The 19,343-nt window shown below is 33.2% G+C and overlaps 2 protein-coding genes across 4 annotated transcripts; both read right to left on the bottom strand.

Annotated features, from left to right (window-relative positions):
• Window positions 1-2,598: 2,598 nt before the first annotated feature.
• LOC123902896 (casein kinase 1-like protein HD16) lies at window positions 2,599-7,652 on the bottom strand. The gene is made up of 16 exons (XM_045952719.1): window positions 7,035-7,652; window positions 6,795-6,905; window positions 6,288-6,361; window positions 6,111-6,180; window positions 5,958-6,013; window positions 5,776-5,847; window positions 5,264-5,358; window positions 5,092-5,158; window positions 4,872-5,001; window positions 4,572-4,790; window positions 4,341-4,483; window positions 4,088-4,262; window positions 3,803-3,893; window positions 3,492-3,649; window positions 3,208-3,396; window positions 2,599-3,127 (listed from the first exon to the last, which is right to left on the bottom strand). The coding sequence occupies exons 1-16, from the start codon at window positions 7,335-7,337 to the stop codon at window positions 3,068-3,070; spliced, it is 2,013 nt and encodes a 670-aa protein (XP_045808675.1). The 5' UTR covers window positions 7,338-7,652; the 3' UTR covers window positions 2,599-3,067.
• A 3,984-nt stretch (window positions 7,653-11,636) lies between these two features.
• On the bottom strand, window positions 11,637-18,591 carry LOC123902895 (thioredoxin-related transmembrane protein 2). 3 transcript variants are annotated; one of them, XM_045952718.1, is made up of 11 exons: window positions 18,240-18,591; window positions 18,108-18,152; window positions 16,826-16,882; window positions 16,413-16,482; window positions 16,018-16,059; window positions 15,783-15,856; window positions 14,539-14,609; window positions 13,796-13,881; window positions 13,571-13,680; window positions 11,889-11,951; window positions 11,637-11,770 (listed from the first exon to the last, which is right to left on the bottom strand). In XM_045952718.1, the coding sequence occupies exons 1-10, from the start codon at window positions 18,405-18,407 to the stop codon at window positions 11,889-11,891; spliced, it is 786 nt and encodes a 261-aa protein (XP_045808674.1). In that variant the 5' UTR covers window positions 18,408-18,591; the 3' UTR covers window positions 11,637-11,770. The 3 variants fall into 3 exon arrangements, with proteins under 3 accessions (XP_045808674.1, XP_045808673.1, XP_045808672.1); XM_045952717.1 differs by lacking the exon at window positions 11,637-11,770 and adding an exon at window positions 11,776-11,802; XM_045952716.1 differs by lacking the exon at window positions 11,637-11,770 and having other exon boundaries at window positions 11,776-11,951; window positions 18,240-18,589.
• Between the last annotated feature and the right edge of the window lie 752 nt (window positions 18,592-19,343).

The raw sequence follows: 19,343 nt of genomic DNA, 5'->3' as shown, positions 1-19,343 counted from the left end.
GCTCGTTTTCATTTCTATCCTTTTGCTATTTATGAAATGGACGTTATAAAAATAATTTTTTTGAAAGCTAACATAGTTCGAAACTTAACTAACTGACATTCCATATGCATGAAGTATTCACATCATATGCTACTTAAAGCGAACACAGATCGCCACTAGCTGCATCTCATATACATACAATTTTTAGAATTTTTACATTGTTCTCTCTTCAGTAGAGAACCACGTTAACTACTTAACTAGCTAATACATCACATACATGAAATTTTTAGAATTTTATACTTCCTTCCACCTACATATTCTTTAGTTATTACATTTTTTCATATATTGATGTTTCTCAATATTTTTAAGATTCATAAGCTTTTTAATAAAATTTGTTATTAATATTGCCAGAAAGATGCAACACTTATGAAAATTTCATGTATAGAGGGTGTTGGTTAGGGATGGAAACATGCCATGATTCACAATTTAGGAATTATAACTCCATTGAAGGAGTAAATAACGTATTCCCCTTTTATTGTGTTTAAATGTTCATTTTATTTAACCAATCGTTAGGTTGTTCAGTGGTGATTGGCGCTGAACTTAGTAAGAAAGACCGCGATTCGATCCCCCGCAATTACGATCAGGAGGAGACTGGAACCACTTGAAGTCAAAACTAACCCCCGAGCCAGATTCAACTGGTGGTGAAAAACAAAAAAAAAAATGTTCATTTTATTTTGGTAAAAAAAAATGTTTATTTTAATTAACATTCACCTTGAAGTGACTTGTTTTTTTTTTTGGAGTGTGACGTTGGAATGGAACTACATTTTAAGAATATTGCCAACTCAAGATCAAATTAGAAGAAAGTGAGTGGGAAAATACGAAATAAAAAATGGGGTAAATGTATGAAGTCAAAACCTCTAGAAAATGGCTCAAAAGTTGCACAATTGCGAAAGTAGCAGGGTAAAATGTGTAAAAAAGTCTATTCTCAAACTTTGATTTTAACTAGCAAACATTTTAAAATTTAGATTAGTTTCTAATTTATGAAAGCTTTTTTCACTTAGCAATTAATATATGACAAAACACCTAAATCTATAAGTATTTAAGAAAAAATGTAAAACAAAGAAACTTCAGAAAAATTTAAAGTGAAGGTAAAGAAATTGATAACTCAAAATGCGGTCTAGTTTTAGGGTAAGATGCACAACGCTTTCACAATTCATCCCACAAATCTAAGGCTAGAAATGCCCCAACAAGGATTTATGCTCCTCCAAAGTAGGGTGCAACTTCTCTATTAGGAAAGGCTATGTAATCACTACTACATGGTCACAACTCACATGGCTGCCTTGCTGTCTAGCATGTTTCCTTTCAAAAATAAAAAACACAACTAACATGTGTTTTTATGGAGTACCTCAAAATATTGAAATTTTCTGAGAATAAATTCTCCATCCTATCTATTTTATAAACAAACACTCAAACATAATTGCAGTACTAAAATACTCGAACATGAGCTATAGCCAATGGTGAAGGATTAATCAAAAGAACATTTCACATCCTAATAGAGACAATTCTATTGGACACCATCTCGATCAAAACTGGCTGATATCGATATTCAAAATATGGTAATCTCTCGACATTCTAAATTATAAGATCAACTCCATATTTTCCCACAAAACAGAATTACAGCAACTGAGAAGGGAAAGAGTCACATACATTAGCTAGTTCCAAAAGCACCCTTACCTTGAATAGTGAATAGAGCTGCACCAGAATCATAATCATGACATGAACCAATATGTACAAATCTGCAAGTGATCACAGCCACTGAACTTAAGTTTCCAAAGAACCTTAATTTTTTATCGAGAGATATGTAAATAAAGTAGCAGCAAAATGAAGCCTTGTGGATCAAGACAAATGGATATAAACATTTCACTAAGATGAAGGCATGTCAGCATCAAACAATAAACTCATAAAAGCTATTACAGAATCAAATACCTGCCTCAGATGTTCAATAAACTCATGCTACTACAAATCAATAATAACCATGCACAACAAATGCGTTAAACAGTATCATAAAAGCTGAGCTTCTAAGACAGACAGCTGCTCGTCAGAATCAACAGATGCTTGCACCAAAGTTTGACAGTATAAAAAAAACTATTATTAAATGAAATTACACCCAGTCATGTAGAATGACTTAACAGGAGACGATGCATATTTTGGGAAATGAGATTCGGTTAGAACAATAGAGTGATGTAATTACTAAAGTCAAATAAGCAGCAAATAGATTGCCAGCATTTACAATTACTAGAAACATGTAAACAATCATATGCCATACTTAATGCTCACCCCAAAAAAGAATAATATAAATTCCTAGTCACAAGCACAGCAGAAAAATAAGATGTGGAACATAATACTGGAAAAAATTGAAACTACAGTATTGATATCCTTTTTTTCAATCAGATGAACATCATTCATATTTAATAAGACAAACCAAAGAGAAAAATATGTAATCAAATAGCATGCAACTAGCAATGTCTTTCCTCACTAGGTAAGACAGATGTATAGATAAAAAACAATGGCCTATCTTTGTCAAAACCAAGTTTGATGTAACTAAATAAACAAATAAAATGATCAGAGAGAAATAAATAAAGTAGCTTTACGCCAATAAAGGAAAGGAGAAAAGAGGTCCAAGTTCAAGGATGCACAGCTGAAAATGTCCAGTAACCACACTGGAAAATTATAGTAGCACATTTACAAAATACCATATGGATAAACAAACCTAAGCTGTGTACCTTCATATTGTAATTATTGTTCAAACCACTACAAACTTTCTATCAAGACTCATCCAGGTGGACAAAAATTATCTAAATTGCTCGTAAGCATTTTGATACATTTGATATACAGTGCAAAGATATCACATCATATGATTAGTGATTACGGCCATAATGAAAGGTTATGCATACATCAATGCCGAAGGGATTTGTTCAGCAAACTTGTCATAGAGGATCTCCGGTTCCAAAACTAGCAGATGTAAGAGAAGACAGTGTGACATGAAAAGTCAAAATTATGTCAGCTGAATCTCATAAAGCTTCAAGGCTCATGAAACTGTTCTTCCATAACAAATAGATGCAATATAGAGGTTCTTTGACCATTTTTCCTGCAAAAATAACATGTCAAATATAAGCTTTCATGATTAGAGAAGACAATGGACACAGAACAATCAACTGCAGTATTTACCTTGACATGAGTACTAGGAAAGTCAGATGTGCGGAGTGTTTCTTGAGTTTCATCAGTTGGTTTCTTTCTTGGAATACTAAGAACAAGAGCAGCCTGGTCATATGTAGCAGCAGTTGATGTGATGCGGAAACCACTGTCCCACCTTCGATGAATACCTTCACTAGGATACAGGAAATCTAGCTCCACAACCTGAAATTAATTTTAGACAAAGAAACATCACATATGGTTTAAGCACAACTAAAAATTCAACTTTTTTAAAAAACAAAATAAAAAATTAGTAGAACCTGATCTGAAAATCCAGCACCACGGGACATGACAATTGCCCATCTACTTCCAGAAGTGGCCATAGCAGTGACAAAAAATCCTTCTTTCCATTTTTTATTAATCCACTTGAATGGAAATGATTCACTGACCTTATAGGATTGCTGCAAATATTGAGTCCCTGAAACCAACAAATCACCAATAGAATTGAGAAACACAGTCACCCAGGAATTAAATACTACAAGCCAAAATACGCAAAATATCCCAATACCATCTAGTCAATTATTACCACCAAAATACCTGATGCCTGAAGAATAGAGCTTTAAGGAGTTACCTTTCGACATTACAACCAAAGAGCTCCCATTATTAGCTCCAGCTATGGCACTAATGTAATAATTTTTTTCCCATTGTTCCATAATCCATTCCTATAAAAACAACAGTAGTTTTATTAGTTATTCAACATGCATTAAGTTCCAATACCGTGAAGAATACATTATAATATATCAGAAGTGAAGTATAAGCATGATATTACTAACATCAAAGACATAATACCACATATTTCACAAAAAAAGATATAACACCACATTACTAAGTCTTAAACAAAAGTAAAAAACACAACCTTGTGAAGGAAGTGGGGTGAGAGTTCATAAACTTGTGCGGTGAAACCAGTGCCGGCATCCATAATCAGTGCCCAAAGGTTAGAACAACAAGCTACGCTGCTGATAAATAACCCATCTTCGTATCCCTTCTCAATGTGTTGGGACAACCGTATATCAGTAACATTGTAATGGTACCTGGACAACAATAATTAAAAACTCAATATCTCATCATTTTAACATTGGCCATAAAGACATTTAACTTCAGAAGAAAACCTTTGCTTCATAGGTCGGCGTGCATTGTACACACTAATCCATTGTGTTGCTGGCATTCCCATTCTGACTTTCTTCTTTGGTTGCTCATCATCATCTTCTTCCATGGTCAATCGTCCTCTCTTATGTCCAACCTGATATATAAGCTTAACAACACAAACCACAAAAAAATTAGCAACAAAACTCAGCCCTCAACTGTAACTAGTAAACTGTAAATATTTAAATATTTAGTACCTTCTGTGCACCATCAGTATTTATGGGTCTAATGTCTGGATTTGGACCAACAATTCCATCGAAAAGTGATATATATTTTGCATAATTTGGTTCTTCGTCAAACTTCAAATTCACAACGTACTCAATAAACTGCCGAAAAGGTGCGGGACAAAGAATACACATATTTTCTGGTGAGGTGGACATCTTCTTCTTGCAGACAAGAAATCCTTTATTTTCTCCCTGCAGCATTCAACTTTATTAGAATGAAACATTTTTATTTACTATTATCACTAATGTATCTATATTGAAAACAAAGATAACCTGGTATCCTTGCCAAGGTAGCCGTCCACGAAGAAGGAAGATTAGCGTGTATGCAAGAGATTCCAAATCGTCTCTTCTGCTACCTGTCCTACCAAGATGAGCGTGGACACTGGCATAACGAACTGTTCCCCTGTGGCAATAATATGGCATACAACATCAAACAAAGCCGGAATTTTGATGAAAAAATATTCACAGTAAATTAGAAATCCAAATAACTTACCTAAATACATCTGGACGTTGATCATAGTCAACATGAAGACCAGTCGAATTATCACGCCAACGGGTTGCTGCATGATAAAAGAGGTCAGATTGCACATACAAATTATGAAAAACTAGGCAAATATTCAATGAAGTGGAAGTGCCAACTTCTCTTGGCAAGGAAGAATATTTACCTAATCCAAGATCAACCAAAAAAAGCTTTTTCTCTTCATGAGTTCCCGGAGGGCCAAGCAAAAAGTTCTCAGGTTTTACATCACCATGCACGTATCTAAAAAAATGTAAGCAACCCAGTGACATTCTTCACAACAATGAGAATCATGAGATTGATATTGTCAGACCAAAGGTTTTCATATTTTTATTTATTTTTGTTTTAGACCCTTGGTTCCTAAAGTCACATTAGACCTGAACTAATTTGAGTTGAGTTGAGTGAACCTCCTTAAGAACGCAATACGCTTAATCTAGATTCTAGAAATAGATACTAATTATGAGTATAAAGAGTAACCCCTTCCAAACATGCGAGAAAATCTGTTAAACAGTGAAGGCCATAAGGTGAGACCAGTTTGAGCACTGAAATTGCTAAAACAGCATAGCATGACTGGTTTAGCATGCTGGACTATATCTAATTTGTTGAGTAAAAGGAAAGCCAGAAATAAATCAAAAGCAGGATCAGGAAAAAGAGAATCACCCTCTAGAATGCATCTTCTCTAATATGGAGACAGCCTCAATTGCTATACATGCCACCATTTCAGCAGACATCCTAAAGCCACAAAACAGAAAATACAGTTACAACAAGCAATATTCACTCAAACAATAAAAACCAAGAAGCATTACATTGCACTATGATTCCAGCATGGCAGATGAACTTACGTGTGTGTCTTGTTATTCCAAACATCCCATAAACTAGGGCCAAGAATATCCATGACCTGCCAATACAATTCCAGGTTACAAAAACATAGATAGATAAATGCAAACCCACGTCCCTCCATAAAATAAATAAAATAATCCTTTCACAGTACTTACCATAACATAGAAATCACCTTGCTTTCCCTTGTAATGAACTCGTGGAACACCATGACTACCACCTAATACACTACATACACACAAACAAAAACTTGAGTTTAGCAACATATAAACTTGAGTTTAGCAACATATAATTGTAATAAATCAGCTGGAAGAAAAGAATAGTTCTGCACTCACTTGTAAACCTGCCACTCGTAAGGAGGTCCATAATTACATCCCTTACTACTTTTATGCTCAAACTTCAAAGCCACCTGCAAATAATTCATTGCACAAACAATGTAAAAAAATAATGAAAAATCTCAATGTAGTCTATGGATACCTCGGTAGTCGCTCTTTTATTTACCCTTCGTTTATTATCATTTAAAAATATATATACAATCCACATTAACATCAATCAGTGTTGTCAAAATTGGCGCCATGGCGTTACAGAATGGCAGATTCTGCGCCAACCACCATAAGCCGCGCCAACATACTTAGAGTCCCCGCTCCCACGCGGTTGACATCTCTAATTATATGGCGGATTATGGCGCGTATTTTTGCCATAATCCACCATGTACCATATATAACACTAACATCAATTTCCAATAATCATAATCACCAATTATTAATTTTTATCATAATTTCAAAGTCACAAAGTTATCACCAACACACACAGAAACACACCAACACACATTAATATCCTACCTCATGAGCTCCTGCTCCGGCACCGACACGGCGACCAACATAAACCTGACCAAATCCTCCTTTCCCAAGCTTTCTATCTACTCTATACAACGGTGAACCACCTACTTGAACCTGTTCAAAAAAATTAAAAATTAATCAAACCAAAAATAAAAAAATTTAACTTTTTATTAAAAAAACCATGCAAAAATTGTTCTTTAAAAGTAATTAAAACAACAAAAAAAATAAAAAACAAAACTTTACTTTTTCAGGAATAGGAGGTGTAGTTCCTTCATCATCAGCCACCGGAGCTTTATCATCAGGAGTCCTAGCACCGCTATTACAGTCATCATCCATAATATCTTGCTTAATAATTATATTATTATTATTATTATCTGTTGAAACCCTAACAAGAGGCGCGTGAGGTTGTTCGTTTTCAGCGATCGCGTTACGGTTTTTTGCAGGTCTACCTCTTCTACCTCTTGGAGCGGGTTTTGTGATCGGGTTTTGATTTGGGTTCTGGTTCGGGTTGATTCTTGGTGTTCTAGTTCGGAGTTGAGGAGGCATATTAGTGATGATGTTTATGGGTTGTTTTGCTCCATAGAGATGGAGAAGAGTGATGGAAGAATCATGGAGGTTCTGGAAGATTCTATGACCGCCGGAAGTGAATGAATTATACGATCTAGAGAGAGAGAGAGAAGGAACCGACGAAGCAGATGAATAGATAGATTAAAGGGAGAAGAAGGTAACAAACAAGCAGATCAAAACAACATCTACCAATCAAAGAAACAAAAATCAAAATTTTAGTATAACTTTTTGATTTTTTATAACAAGTTAATGATTTTTCATATTACATATATTCATCATTATATTTATTTATTTAAAAAATCAGATTTTTTTTAATTGTTCTTTTATTTATAAAAAAAATAAAAAATAGTGTGTTTAACGTATCCGAACCAATTCAAAAGCAAAATCGCAAATTGAATCAATCCAAACCAAAACCCCAAACATCGCCTTTAATTTTGATGAATTTGGATGATTTTTATATTGAACCGCGCAGTTCAGTGACGATTTTTATTTTAAAAATCCCAAAACGAACCGCAGTATTAAACTTTAATCTTAAGTTTTTTTTTGTTTTAAATGAAGTGGTAATGCACTGAAATTAAACTCATATATAATTGTGAGATCCCGGGTTCAAACCCGGGTCACGACGTTCGACCTAACAATTTCAGCATTTTTGTCAGTTGAGCTAGGACTTATGGACTAAGTTTTTTTTTTGTCACTTTAAACTTAAATTTCTGTGATATTCCAATATACATAGCTCAATTATAAAAATCAACCCAGCAGATATGATACGTAGATGGAGTAATGGAGATGAAGACATCGTGTTATATTGATGTATTACTTTGCACTTCAAGTTTTTTTTCCGTATGATGTTACTTTAGTGTTATAATGTTACTTTAGATAAACAACTTTTATTACTATTGTGATATTGCTTTGGTGTTGTTATTTTTTTATATATTTAAAATTTTATTGGTACTGTAATGTTATTTTGGAACTTCAAGTTTTTTTTTTAATGTTTAAAATTGTTTGGTACTGAAATTTTATGTCGTAAACCACACACATCGAACCAATCCAAGCCGAATTGGTTTGGTTTGGTTTGGTTTGAATGACTTTTTAAAAACCAATCGAACCACATGCATTTTTATCTCGCAGTTAGGATGACGTTTATGCTCAAAACCGAATCAAATCACATCGCGAACACCCCTACTCAGCAAGCAATTTGGGGTATAATTCATTGAATCTTACGGATGCAAATGAACGGTAAACTCTCTCTCTCTCTCTCTCTTTCTCTCTTAATATTTTAATGTTCGTGCATGCCGAAATTTGTAATTGATTATGGGACTCTAGTTAAGCTAAAAGGAATTTGTGTCATCTCATCTAAGTAGGGATGTCAACGGAGCGGAGAATACTTTACCACTCACATCCCACCATCTAAAATATCCTCATCTCAACCCTCATTTCCTGCTACGGTGAATATTATTTCTCATCCTCATCCCCGCGGATCCTCACAATTCTTGCGGGATCTTTTTTTATTAATGAGAATTCTTGCGGGATCCATCAACATTAAAAAATATTACATTTTTATTATTTTCGGTAAAAATAATTGAAATATACAAATAAAATATTTTTTTACAATAGTGCCATCACATATAAACAAATTTATACATATTGTGTGAAAATATAAATAAATATGATATATAAAGTATTTGAATATACATATAAATCTTATTTTGATAAAGTATTCGGAGACAGAATCTCCGCGGGACGGAGGATGAAATTTCCTCCCCATCCCCAAACCTTTCTTGAGGGGACTTTTTCCCCATCCCTATAGAGATTTTTGTTTTCCCGTATTGGGGTGCCCAACCAAATATAGCAATCTCCACAGAGATCTCTATTTAGAGATTAAATTGACAAATATAAATTTTATAAAATTTATTGTTGGATTAAAAGTTTATATCATATAAATCATTCATGTCCAATTTTAAATAAATCTAAAAATCATTTAATATGTTCTTGCTATGATGAAAGAATATAAGGATAGTGACCAGGTAATTCAACTTATGAAAGGTCTTAATGATCAATATTTTGTTGTAAGGCCACAAATCATGCTTACGGATCATCTTTCCAATATTGATAGAGTTTATTCCATACTTGTTTAACAAGAAAGACAATATGTGGTTCCCCTTGATGAATTCAAACTCTTAGCTGCCATGGGGAATTAGTACACAGGGAAAGGTCAATCTACTCTTGGTAGAGGCACAAAAGGGGGTAGGTCAAGTGGTGATAGAGATAGAGACACCAAACTATGCACTCATTGTGGCCAAGCCAATCATATCATTGACAACTGCTAGAAGGAATATGGTTATCCTCCTCATATCCAACACCTTCAAGAAACTGGCAAGGTGAATAATTGTGTCAATCTCAATAACAATGAAGATGAATCACAATTTGTTGCCTATGTTGAAGGGCAAAATAACTCAGACACAATATCAAGTCAATTCTTGGATTTCCCTACCAACGAACACATGCTGATAATATTACATGTGCTTAAATTTCTCAAAAATAGTCTTGGTCAAGGCTTGTTTTTTCAGCTCAAAATCATCATTGACCCTTGAGGGTTTTTCTGATTTTGATTGGCGTGCCCCCCTTATACAAGAAGGTCAACAGCGGGATTCTGCTTCTTCCTTGGTACATCTTTGGTTAGTTGGAAAAGCAAAAAGCAATCAGTCGTGTCCACATCATCTTCTGAAGCAGAATATCAAGCCCTTGCACAAGCTGCTTGTGAAAGCCGATGGTTACTCCATCTATTGTAAGATTTTCAAATTCCTCATCCATCTCCAGTAATTATATACCGTGACAACAAATCAACCCTTCATATTGCTACCAACCATCTTGGGTGTGGATAGAATCTAAATCTAAAATGGCAATAAAGCCAAAAAAGAATGAATTTTGCTTAACCATCCATCTTTTTTATGAAAACTAGAATGTCAATGGTGCTAAGATATTGTAATTTATTAACAATTCATTATATTTATGGATAAAAGCTAAATTTTTTATTGCTTAAGTATTCATGATCTTCATGGATATAAGCGAAAATGTGAATCAGACTACAGAAAATGAATTTTTATTATTTAACTTTGCATGATATTTTATGGATAGAAGCTAAATTGTTGTTGCACATGCTTGCAATTTCACCGATAGTAAGTGATGCGCACAAAGAAACTAAAACCTTGAAAAGACAAGATGGGATTTTGAAGAACTTCAAATTCTGTTGGCCAAGAAAATTCTTCTCTTGAGCCTCAGGCTCAAAATTGATCTTCAATACTAGGAGACCAAGAAAAATGTTTGTTGTACATCAATCTTTTTGCACATCAATTTGGCTGGCTGGATCTATAACAATTTTTTGTCATCTAATTACTTTGAAAGTAATCTTATGATTGAACAAATGTGGCAAGTAAATTGGAGTTGATGGAGATTCTGGCAATGCCATCATCACAGGACATTTTTTTTTATAAGATAGAGATAGTATAACTTTTTATTAAAAAATTGCACATTTAATGCATTGAAATACTTAATTTTTTCTATAAATAATTTGTTTTTACTAAAAATCCTTAAACAATATTCTCTCTGGCTTCATATATAACCCACAATTTATTTTTTAAAATTTATTGAATAACTGCTACATCTAACCGTAATAATATAGACTAAATGCATAGATTTTTCAATAATTTAAAAATGTTTTTACTTTTATACTATGACAGGAGGAATTATTCTCAACTTTTAAAGTACTTTTAGGCTTTTAGCATGACCTAGCAGAATTTCACCCAAAACATGCTGACAGGTGGGTCAAACTCAAACATGGCATTGGCAGTACTGGTAGTATTCTCATTCCCATCCATAAGTCAAACATTGTTTTTTGACCAGAAAAACATTGGTTTTCTTGCTCTTTTTTTTTTTAATGATCAAGAGATATTTTGATAACTATTTGTGACAAATATACAATTCTTCATATAAAGTTATACTTCCTCTAGTTCTAATTATAAGAGAACTTTTATTTTTTAGATTCATTGAAATATTAATATATCTAAATTATAATATAGTCTAAATACATTAATTTTCCAATGAACCTAAAAAATAAAAGTTCTCTTATAATTAGAGGATCGGATCGGAGGGAGTATTTATTGTCCCATAAAATGGTTGGAAGGTAGATAAGGCACTCGACATAAATTTTCTCAAAATACACTTCTAGATATAGTTCTATACCACAATAAAAATAAAATCCATTTTAGGTGATTACTTGTATAAATAGCAAAAATTAGAGTACAAAGACAATTTCAGGCGCGTTCTCCAGGTCCGAAGGGATCCAGTGCCCAACTACCGACTCCTTCCGGAATTGCGTTATCGGAGCCGAGCCAGGAATGGCCGTTAGTGGACACCTACCAATATTTGGACCATTATATCGTTATATCTATAGCCAACAAATAAATCTCAATGATTACAACATTACAAGGTTACAAAGGAGGAACCATATCAGCATAATGACAATGCAATTACCTATTTACCATTAATATATTCAAGAAGGTGCCGATCAAGCTCAAAATGTCGAGAAAGAAGTCCCTGCAGCTCATAATCCAAATAATATATGGTTAAACAAAAGATCACAGATGCAACTAATGAAGTAATGCTCAATCAAGTGTGTTTGCATAATGAATAGTCATAACATAAGGAACTGGAAATCAAACACCAATCCCCTACAGTGCTTTGAACATTCTACCGAAAAAAGATTAAAATTTGAGTCACCCCACTCCACTCCATGCACATCCATATAGCAAAGACTAAGGTAAGCAATATCAAATTATCAATCATTAATGAACGATTAATATTATGTCTATACATAGCAAATCATGTGTGCTGAAATATCAAACCATGATTTTTCTTAGGCATAATTAGTTAATTGGTCCCTTAAAGACATTTTAGGTTTCATAATAGTCCCTTAAAGAAAAAAAGTTTTGGATTGGTCCCTTAAAGACATATCCGTCAGTCGTTTTGGTCCCTTCCGTCCATTTTTTCCAAAGAAACGTTAACTATTAATAGATGAACCAATATACATTGTGGTCTACCGTAGACCTCAATAAAATTTAAAATTTTAACCATTTGATTATTTTGTCAAAATCTTAACCATCGAATCATGTAAAGTATATGGTATCTAAGAGCCAGCCAACCACACCTAACTTTTTCTCCTTTTATTTTCATCTTCTTCCTTATTCTTCTTCATCACAAGAGAAGAACTAGTGCCAAAAACCAATAACAAAAAGCAAACGTTTTTCACAATCACCAACCTGCATATTCACATGGTGAGCTTCATCTTCACCATCACCCCCTTCTTTTGAATCTCTTCAAAATCTTCAATACCCAGAACTCAAAATCCCTCAATTCATCAACCCTTTTGATTTGATAATTTAGGGTGAATGAAACTTTGATTTTTAAAGCCAACAAAACCATGAAATTAAAAACCACAAACATCAAATCTGGATAAATCTAACATGCTTGGTGACTGAAGCTTTGATTTTTAAAACTATCAAAACCACGGAATTAAAAACCACAAAGATCACATCTGTATGAATCTAATTAATAAACTTGGTGGGAGTGGTTATGTTTTAGATCTAGAACTTGATTTCCTTTTTCCTTGAAGTGAAGAGAAAAAAAAAGAATTTAAGATTTTTGCAATTTTGGATTAATTTTTTAGAAATTCTGGGTTTAAAGGATGAAGTTATGAAGAACATGATGAAGGAGTTATGAAGGAATGAGGAAGAAGATGAAGAAATAGAAATAAAAACTAGTTGGTGATGGTGCACTGTTAGTTCCGGTGGACATGCAAAATCTAATGGTTTCTTTCTTTTCAAAAAGATCTGATGGTTAAGATTAAAAAAATTATTGAGGTATATGGTGGACCACCTATAATGTTGGTCCACCTAATACATTTGGGGTTGATAAATTAACGGAAAGGACTAATTTGACAAACAGTGACATCTTTAAGGGACCTAAGCGGAACTTTTATTCAATAAGGGACTAATGTGAAACCAAAAATTTCTTTAAGGGACGAAAATACTAATTAAGCCTTTTTCTTATTTTATTTTCTACTCACTTTAGAGGAGCTAAATCTGCAAATAATTAATAACAATCCAAGCAATATTCAAAATAACACCTTAAAAGAAAGTCCTACTTACGAAAGATACCTTTGTAATTGTAGGGTTGAAAAATGATGTTTCGGAACCCAACTCTGGAAAGCGGGCAATTTCAGTTGCATTGTCAAATAAGATAAATGATGGAAGCTGACCCATGCTTCCTGACAATCAAAAGACTCATATAAGTTGAATATATTTCCATAAAAATAATTACAGGAACCCAACAGAAAGAAATTACTTTTAAAAAGGAAATAACTATACAGAAACAGAAAGTACCACTGAGAGATACTCCAAATTTTTCAGCTGCATTGGGAAAGAGTCCAAGATCAACCATTCCAAATGATAAGATTTTGGTTGAATATCTGTCACAGCATAAACACAGACATCGTCAAATGTAGTTGATCACAATAGTTTTTCTAAAAACTGCTGGATGTAAAACATTTTTCACCTCATAGTAGACTAGGTGCATATAGTATGTATGCAGTAGAGCAGTTTACCACTTTACCTACTCAATATTTTTGCTATACTATGTGTTTATGTTTTTTCCCAAGAAAAACAATGGAAGGATAATGAAATTGAATTGTATTTGAAGGAAGAACCTACTGGAAATATAAATTAGTTAGGGATTAGTAGTTAGTTTTTTACTAGTTTGTTAACCTATATGAAAGCTTGCTGTAATCACTTTTATTTATATTTTTCTCTCTTATATGGCTTTTACCAAGTTTTGTAACATGACATTGAAGTCATATGACATCTTCCTTGCAAGAGTTTCCGTTTATTGGGCAAACTTGGGTTCTTGTACTTCTTCACCTGATATGGGTAGCTTCTATGCCACAAACAAATCAGACTCTAATACTTGGAAAACTTCTTTTATACCTATTTGATGACATAGAAGCTACCCATATCAGGTGAAGAAGTACAAGAACCCGAGTTTGCCCAATAAACGGAAACTCTTGCACTAATTTTCCTTTTATTGAAGAGAGCGTTAATAGTCAAAATAAAGTCAAGAAGAATCATACGTAATTGAGAGCTCAGGAAACTGTTGACTTGAACGAATGCAAGCAGATGAATAAGAAGCACTGAATTCCACCTGCCAACACATGGAAAGAAAGAAGAATAAATCAAACCAATGTAGAAAGAAAGAAATCTAAGATATAAACAATGACATGGCATTATGGATGCACTCCATGATATTAATTTTTACTCTTTCAAAATTGACGGTGTTATAATTTTCATGCAGTGCAGGCTTAAACATGTCAACCATGAAATGAAAGCATGCGGCTTTTGTTTAACTGAAAGTAAAACAGCGTATATGAAACGAAAGTTCAGCTAGAGGAACACAAATGCTTGCATAGAGGAAGATGTCAATCATAAGATCCAGGTAGATGAAATGAAGAAATGCTTTAGGAGTAATTTATGATAGTAAAGTACCACTCAAGCTTATAAGGAGCTGACCCCAAAACCATAAGAGCCGAAAAACATTGCTATTGACAGCATAGACTAAATGTTGGGCAGTACAAGAAAACAAGATTGATGTTGACATAGATGAGAATAGTACAATTGGATTATGAATGATGGCATCAGAGAAAAAAATAAGGATAGCTCCTATTGTTAAAAAGATGGTAGAGTATATAGTCTCGTCTCGGGTTGTTTAGGTATGTGTAGAGATGGACCATAGAGGCACTAGTGCAGAGACGTAGTCCAAATAGAAGATAATCCAATAATTTAAGACGGGGAGAGAATGAATCATTATAGCCAAACTATATTAAGAAAAATTTGGAGTTAAATTCATCAGATATGATTCCTGGTGGAGTATTAAGATGTTGTTTGATCTTTGTAGCTGACCCGCAAAGTAAAAAACATATTAATTGTTGTTCAGTGTAAAACAGAGTTATTGATCATCCTTATGTTCCCTTGATGTTACAGTGAAAGGTTCTTGTTTAGTAAGAGATTTAGAAACGAATTCTGTTAGGAACCCGATTGCAAGAGAAATAGAAAATGTATTATTGATTGAAATAAGGGGAACTATTATAGAGAATGTATTATTGATTGAAATAAGGGGAACTATTATAGAGAATGATCCCTATAATCCTAAGATTTGTAACTGAATAATTCTGAATGACTCTCAACAACTTCCCTTCCCTCTCTCTTATAACAGAAAATTCCTAAAATCCAGGGAATATAATAATAACTAACTCTTATTGGACTAAGGCCCAAACCAAATATCCTTATCCTAACAAATTCCATTCAATTCAGTACCTACCAGCCAAAATCTTGAAGTGTTCCCCTCTGTTAGCAGGCTTTCCAATAACAATGGTGTTAGCTTGTTACAGGTACCTGGAAGAATTGATTAAATAGAACCAGAATTTTATCAGATGATCGAATTATAATAAAACAACGGATTCACATAGTTTCCATGATGCCTTCAACTACCAAGCTTGAAAAATAATATAACAAAAAAACATAAAGGAAAATCAGCTAAATCCAACTATCAATACCTAGTCCTTGAGATGGAGGTTGTTGTGTCAGCACATGTATAACTGCAATACAGAACATAACCATAAATATGCATATAAATTACTTGAGTGGTTGAATCACATTGTCTGTAATTAACTTTCAGCAGATATCCAATGCACATCACGGACTTATTACCAAAAGAGGATGCAAACAAAATCAATTTTACAATTTTGAAAATGGCATTTTTGACATCAGAATAGAGAAAAATATATCAGATGTTATTTTTTCTATAACAAACGAATTTATTTCTTGGTTGATGATGCGTACTTCTATATAATTGCAGAAAAAAACAATATGGTGTAAAATATGGCAATTCTACATTTTACATATATATATTCAGTGCTTAAAAAGATTAAAATAAGATGAAACTACCCACCTAAAAATACAAGAATATACCAAACAGCTATGCGGCGGTCCATTGTATAGGTAAGAGCAAAAAGACAAATCTGGACATATTAAAATAAGATATAAAAGCTGAGAAGTGTCATGTAGACTTAGAAAGAGATTAAATTAAATTAAACCAGTGCAAAAAAGGGATTTAATTTAACACATGTAAAACACATTCATTACTCGACCAAAACTGTCCAGTTGCTAATTACAAACGGAAATCAGAAAGTCACCAGTCACCACATTCATAGTGGCATATCAGAGATTCAAGTTAAAATTAAAAAAAAAAATTAACTCCAAACTCTCTATCTTACAAAAAGAAAATGGGCAAGGGAGAACCGAAAAGTGATTTGTGAATCTAAGAAGGAAGCTGTAAAAAGTTTCGCAAATGCATAAATGTACCTTGGCAAGGAAAAGTGCATCAGCTATGAAGGCTTCCCATGTGTCCTCTCTCACACCCTGCAACAAAGAAAATAAAGAAAATCAAATACACGCATGTAAATGTCCAAGGTTGCATGCTGGCAGTATGCAAGAACAGTTGTGGAATCATAGTCACAAGAATTGAAAATCTAGCCAAATCAGGGTGGCTTATACATCCAAGATATTGACAATCTAGCCAAATCAGAGTGACAATTACATGCACCACATAGGACAAAACTGGTAGTTTTTTAACTCATGAATGTGGACAGAATATTTTTTTTGGCTAAATGGAAGCAAAAAACATTTAAATTTGTGCCGTTCCCATTTAATATGAAAACCTTTTCATCAAGCAACCTGTCAACAAAGGTAGACTACATCTGGGGGAAGAAGGGGCTCGTCTCCCAAAGTCTGTCAGGCTGGCAACAAGCCACGGCAACCATACCAAGACCTCTCCCTCCCTCCATTTTTTTGCGCCAAAAACCTATCAGCCCGACCAGGGAGCACAGTGAAAATGTCACCCAGCTCTTTGTCAAGGTAACACTAAAATCAGCATGATGTGCCAAAATAGTGAATTTTCATTGGATGTGAGTGTAAGTAAAATTAGCTTACTCTAACAGTACATATGCTTTAAATTTTAAAAGTTAAAATCAAACATAATCCATACACAATAGTTACCATTCCTAGTTTGAACTAGTATAAATTTATTTAATGCGAAGTTTAAGTCTGTCTGCAGTCAATTAGTGTATATTTGGTTCTAAAGGTGTAAAATCAATATATACATGTTTGACTGCCCACAATTAAACTTGATTTTGCCTTCAAAATTGATTCTAACTTTAAGCTAGAATTTGAAACTTTTAATTCTAGAATTGATTTTTAAACTCAAATTTATCTTTCAACTCACTTTTACACGAATGTATCAACACATAAGTCACTTTATTTGGCTTTCACCACCGGTTTAATCTGGTTCGGGCTCTGGCATCAAGTGATTTCAGCCCCTCCCTATCGCAGTTGCAAACATAATTCACTTTACATTCAACTCATATTTAGCTAGATTTTGAAGCTTTTAATTCTAGAATTTATTGTTCAACTAACTTACAGGAATACATCCAAACATAAATCACTTTACATTCAACTCACATTTATCCAAAATCAATTTTACATAATCAATTATTTCAATTCAAATCAATTTTTCTGGCCGCCGAACCAAACACATGCTTACAGATCACATAACAAATTCAATCAGATTCGAACAGCGCTTGCGTACCTTGATTAAAGCCAAAACAGCAAAAGCTAACAGCGTTTGAATCTCCTGAAAATAAAATAAATAATCACATACATAACAAAACGAACAAAAATAAGCGATCTACGAGAGAGAGAGAGAGAGAGAGAGAGTTACGCGACGAAGGAGAGTTTGAGTAAGATGAGGAGCTAAAACTGGTGTTGCAGAGATTCGAATAACTAAATAGGAGAAAAATGTTAAGAAATGGAAGAGATAGTGAGGTTCTGAAACCGTTTGATTAAGCAATTTCAATACTGAAATGCTGTTGCTACTTTCATTCCCCATTTTCGTTTGTTTGATTGGTAACTTCTTCTATAAGATCTGAATTTGCCTCTTTCTCAGTTTCTAGTTATTATTATTTGCTCCGTTGCTAACTAGAAATCTTCTACTTGTTGCAGTGAAGTGAAATGGTGTTTTGATAGTGATTTTCTTTTCACGCCCCCCTACTTCTTGCAAGCCACCTGAACTTCCGATTGTTTTTTTTAGTGCTATAAATTTACCTCTTGAATTAAATATGTGAGATTTTCTAGTTTAAAATCTGATTAATATCTGCATATAAAATTATATATGTAAGCTAATTAGAAAAAATCGATTAAGCCAACAAACCAAATTAAAAATTAACCGATTTAGTTTTGTTTGGATCAAAAACCGAAGAAAATAGAACTAATTTGGTTTGGTTCTTAGATTTTAAAAATAGATGAATCGAATTGAACTTCTTACTAATACTATTTTTAGAAATATTAGCGGTCAGTGTGATCAATATTTTCTATTATGCAAATTTATGTAAAAAAAAATGTATGAGTTTGTTAATAAAAGATTTTTGTTGTTACAAAAAAAATACATGCCTTATATTATGTTTTTTTTTTGGTTACATGTCTTATATTATATGTTATTGTGAGTTTGTTAATAAAAAAAATTATGCTTAAAAAAAAGTCAGGGGTATTGGTATTATGAAAAGTTCGTATCAAAATTTTTTGTATCCTCTTTATATATAGGTATAGAAGATATAGATTAGATCAAATAATATCGTTCATTATATGACGAGTTATGAAAACAGATTTTTTTTTTTTATCAAGAAAATGAAATTATATTAGTTTTTTTCTGTTTAGTATTAAAAAGTATTACTTGTCTAGTAAAAATAAGGAAAGTTTATAAATTGAAGTATTTTCTTTATATCCATCATTCAGCCTCCTCTCATCTCTTGTTTCGATTATTTTCTTT

The sequence above is a fragment of the Trifolium pratense genome, linkage group LG1, assembly GCF_020283565.1.
Source record: "Trifolium pratense cultivar HEN17-A07 linkage group LG1, ARS_RC_1.1, whole genome shotgun sequence".
In the NCBI taxonomy this organism is placed as follows: domain Eukaryota; kingdom Viridiplantae; phylum Streptophyta; class Magnoliopsida; order Fabales; family Fabaceae; genus Trifolium; species Trifolium pratense.
The sequence above is the reverse complement of the archived record's forward strand: the minus strand, read 5'-3'. Positions and strand labels throughout refer to the sequence as shown.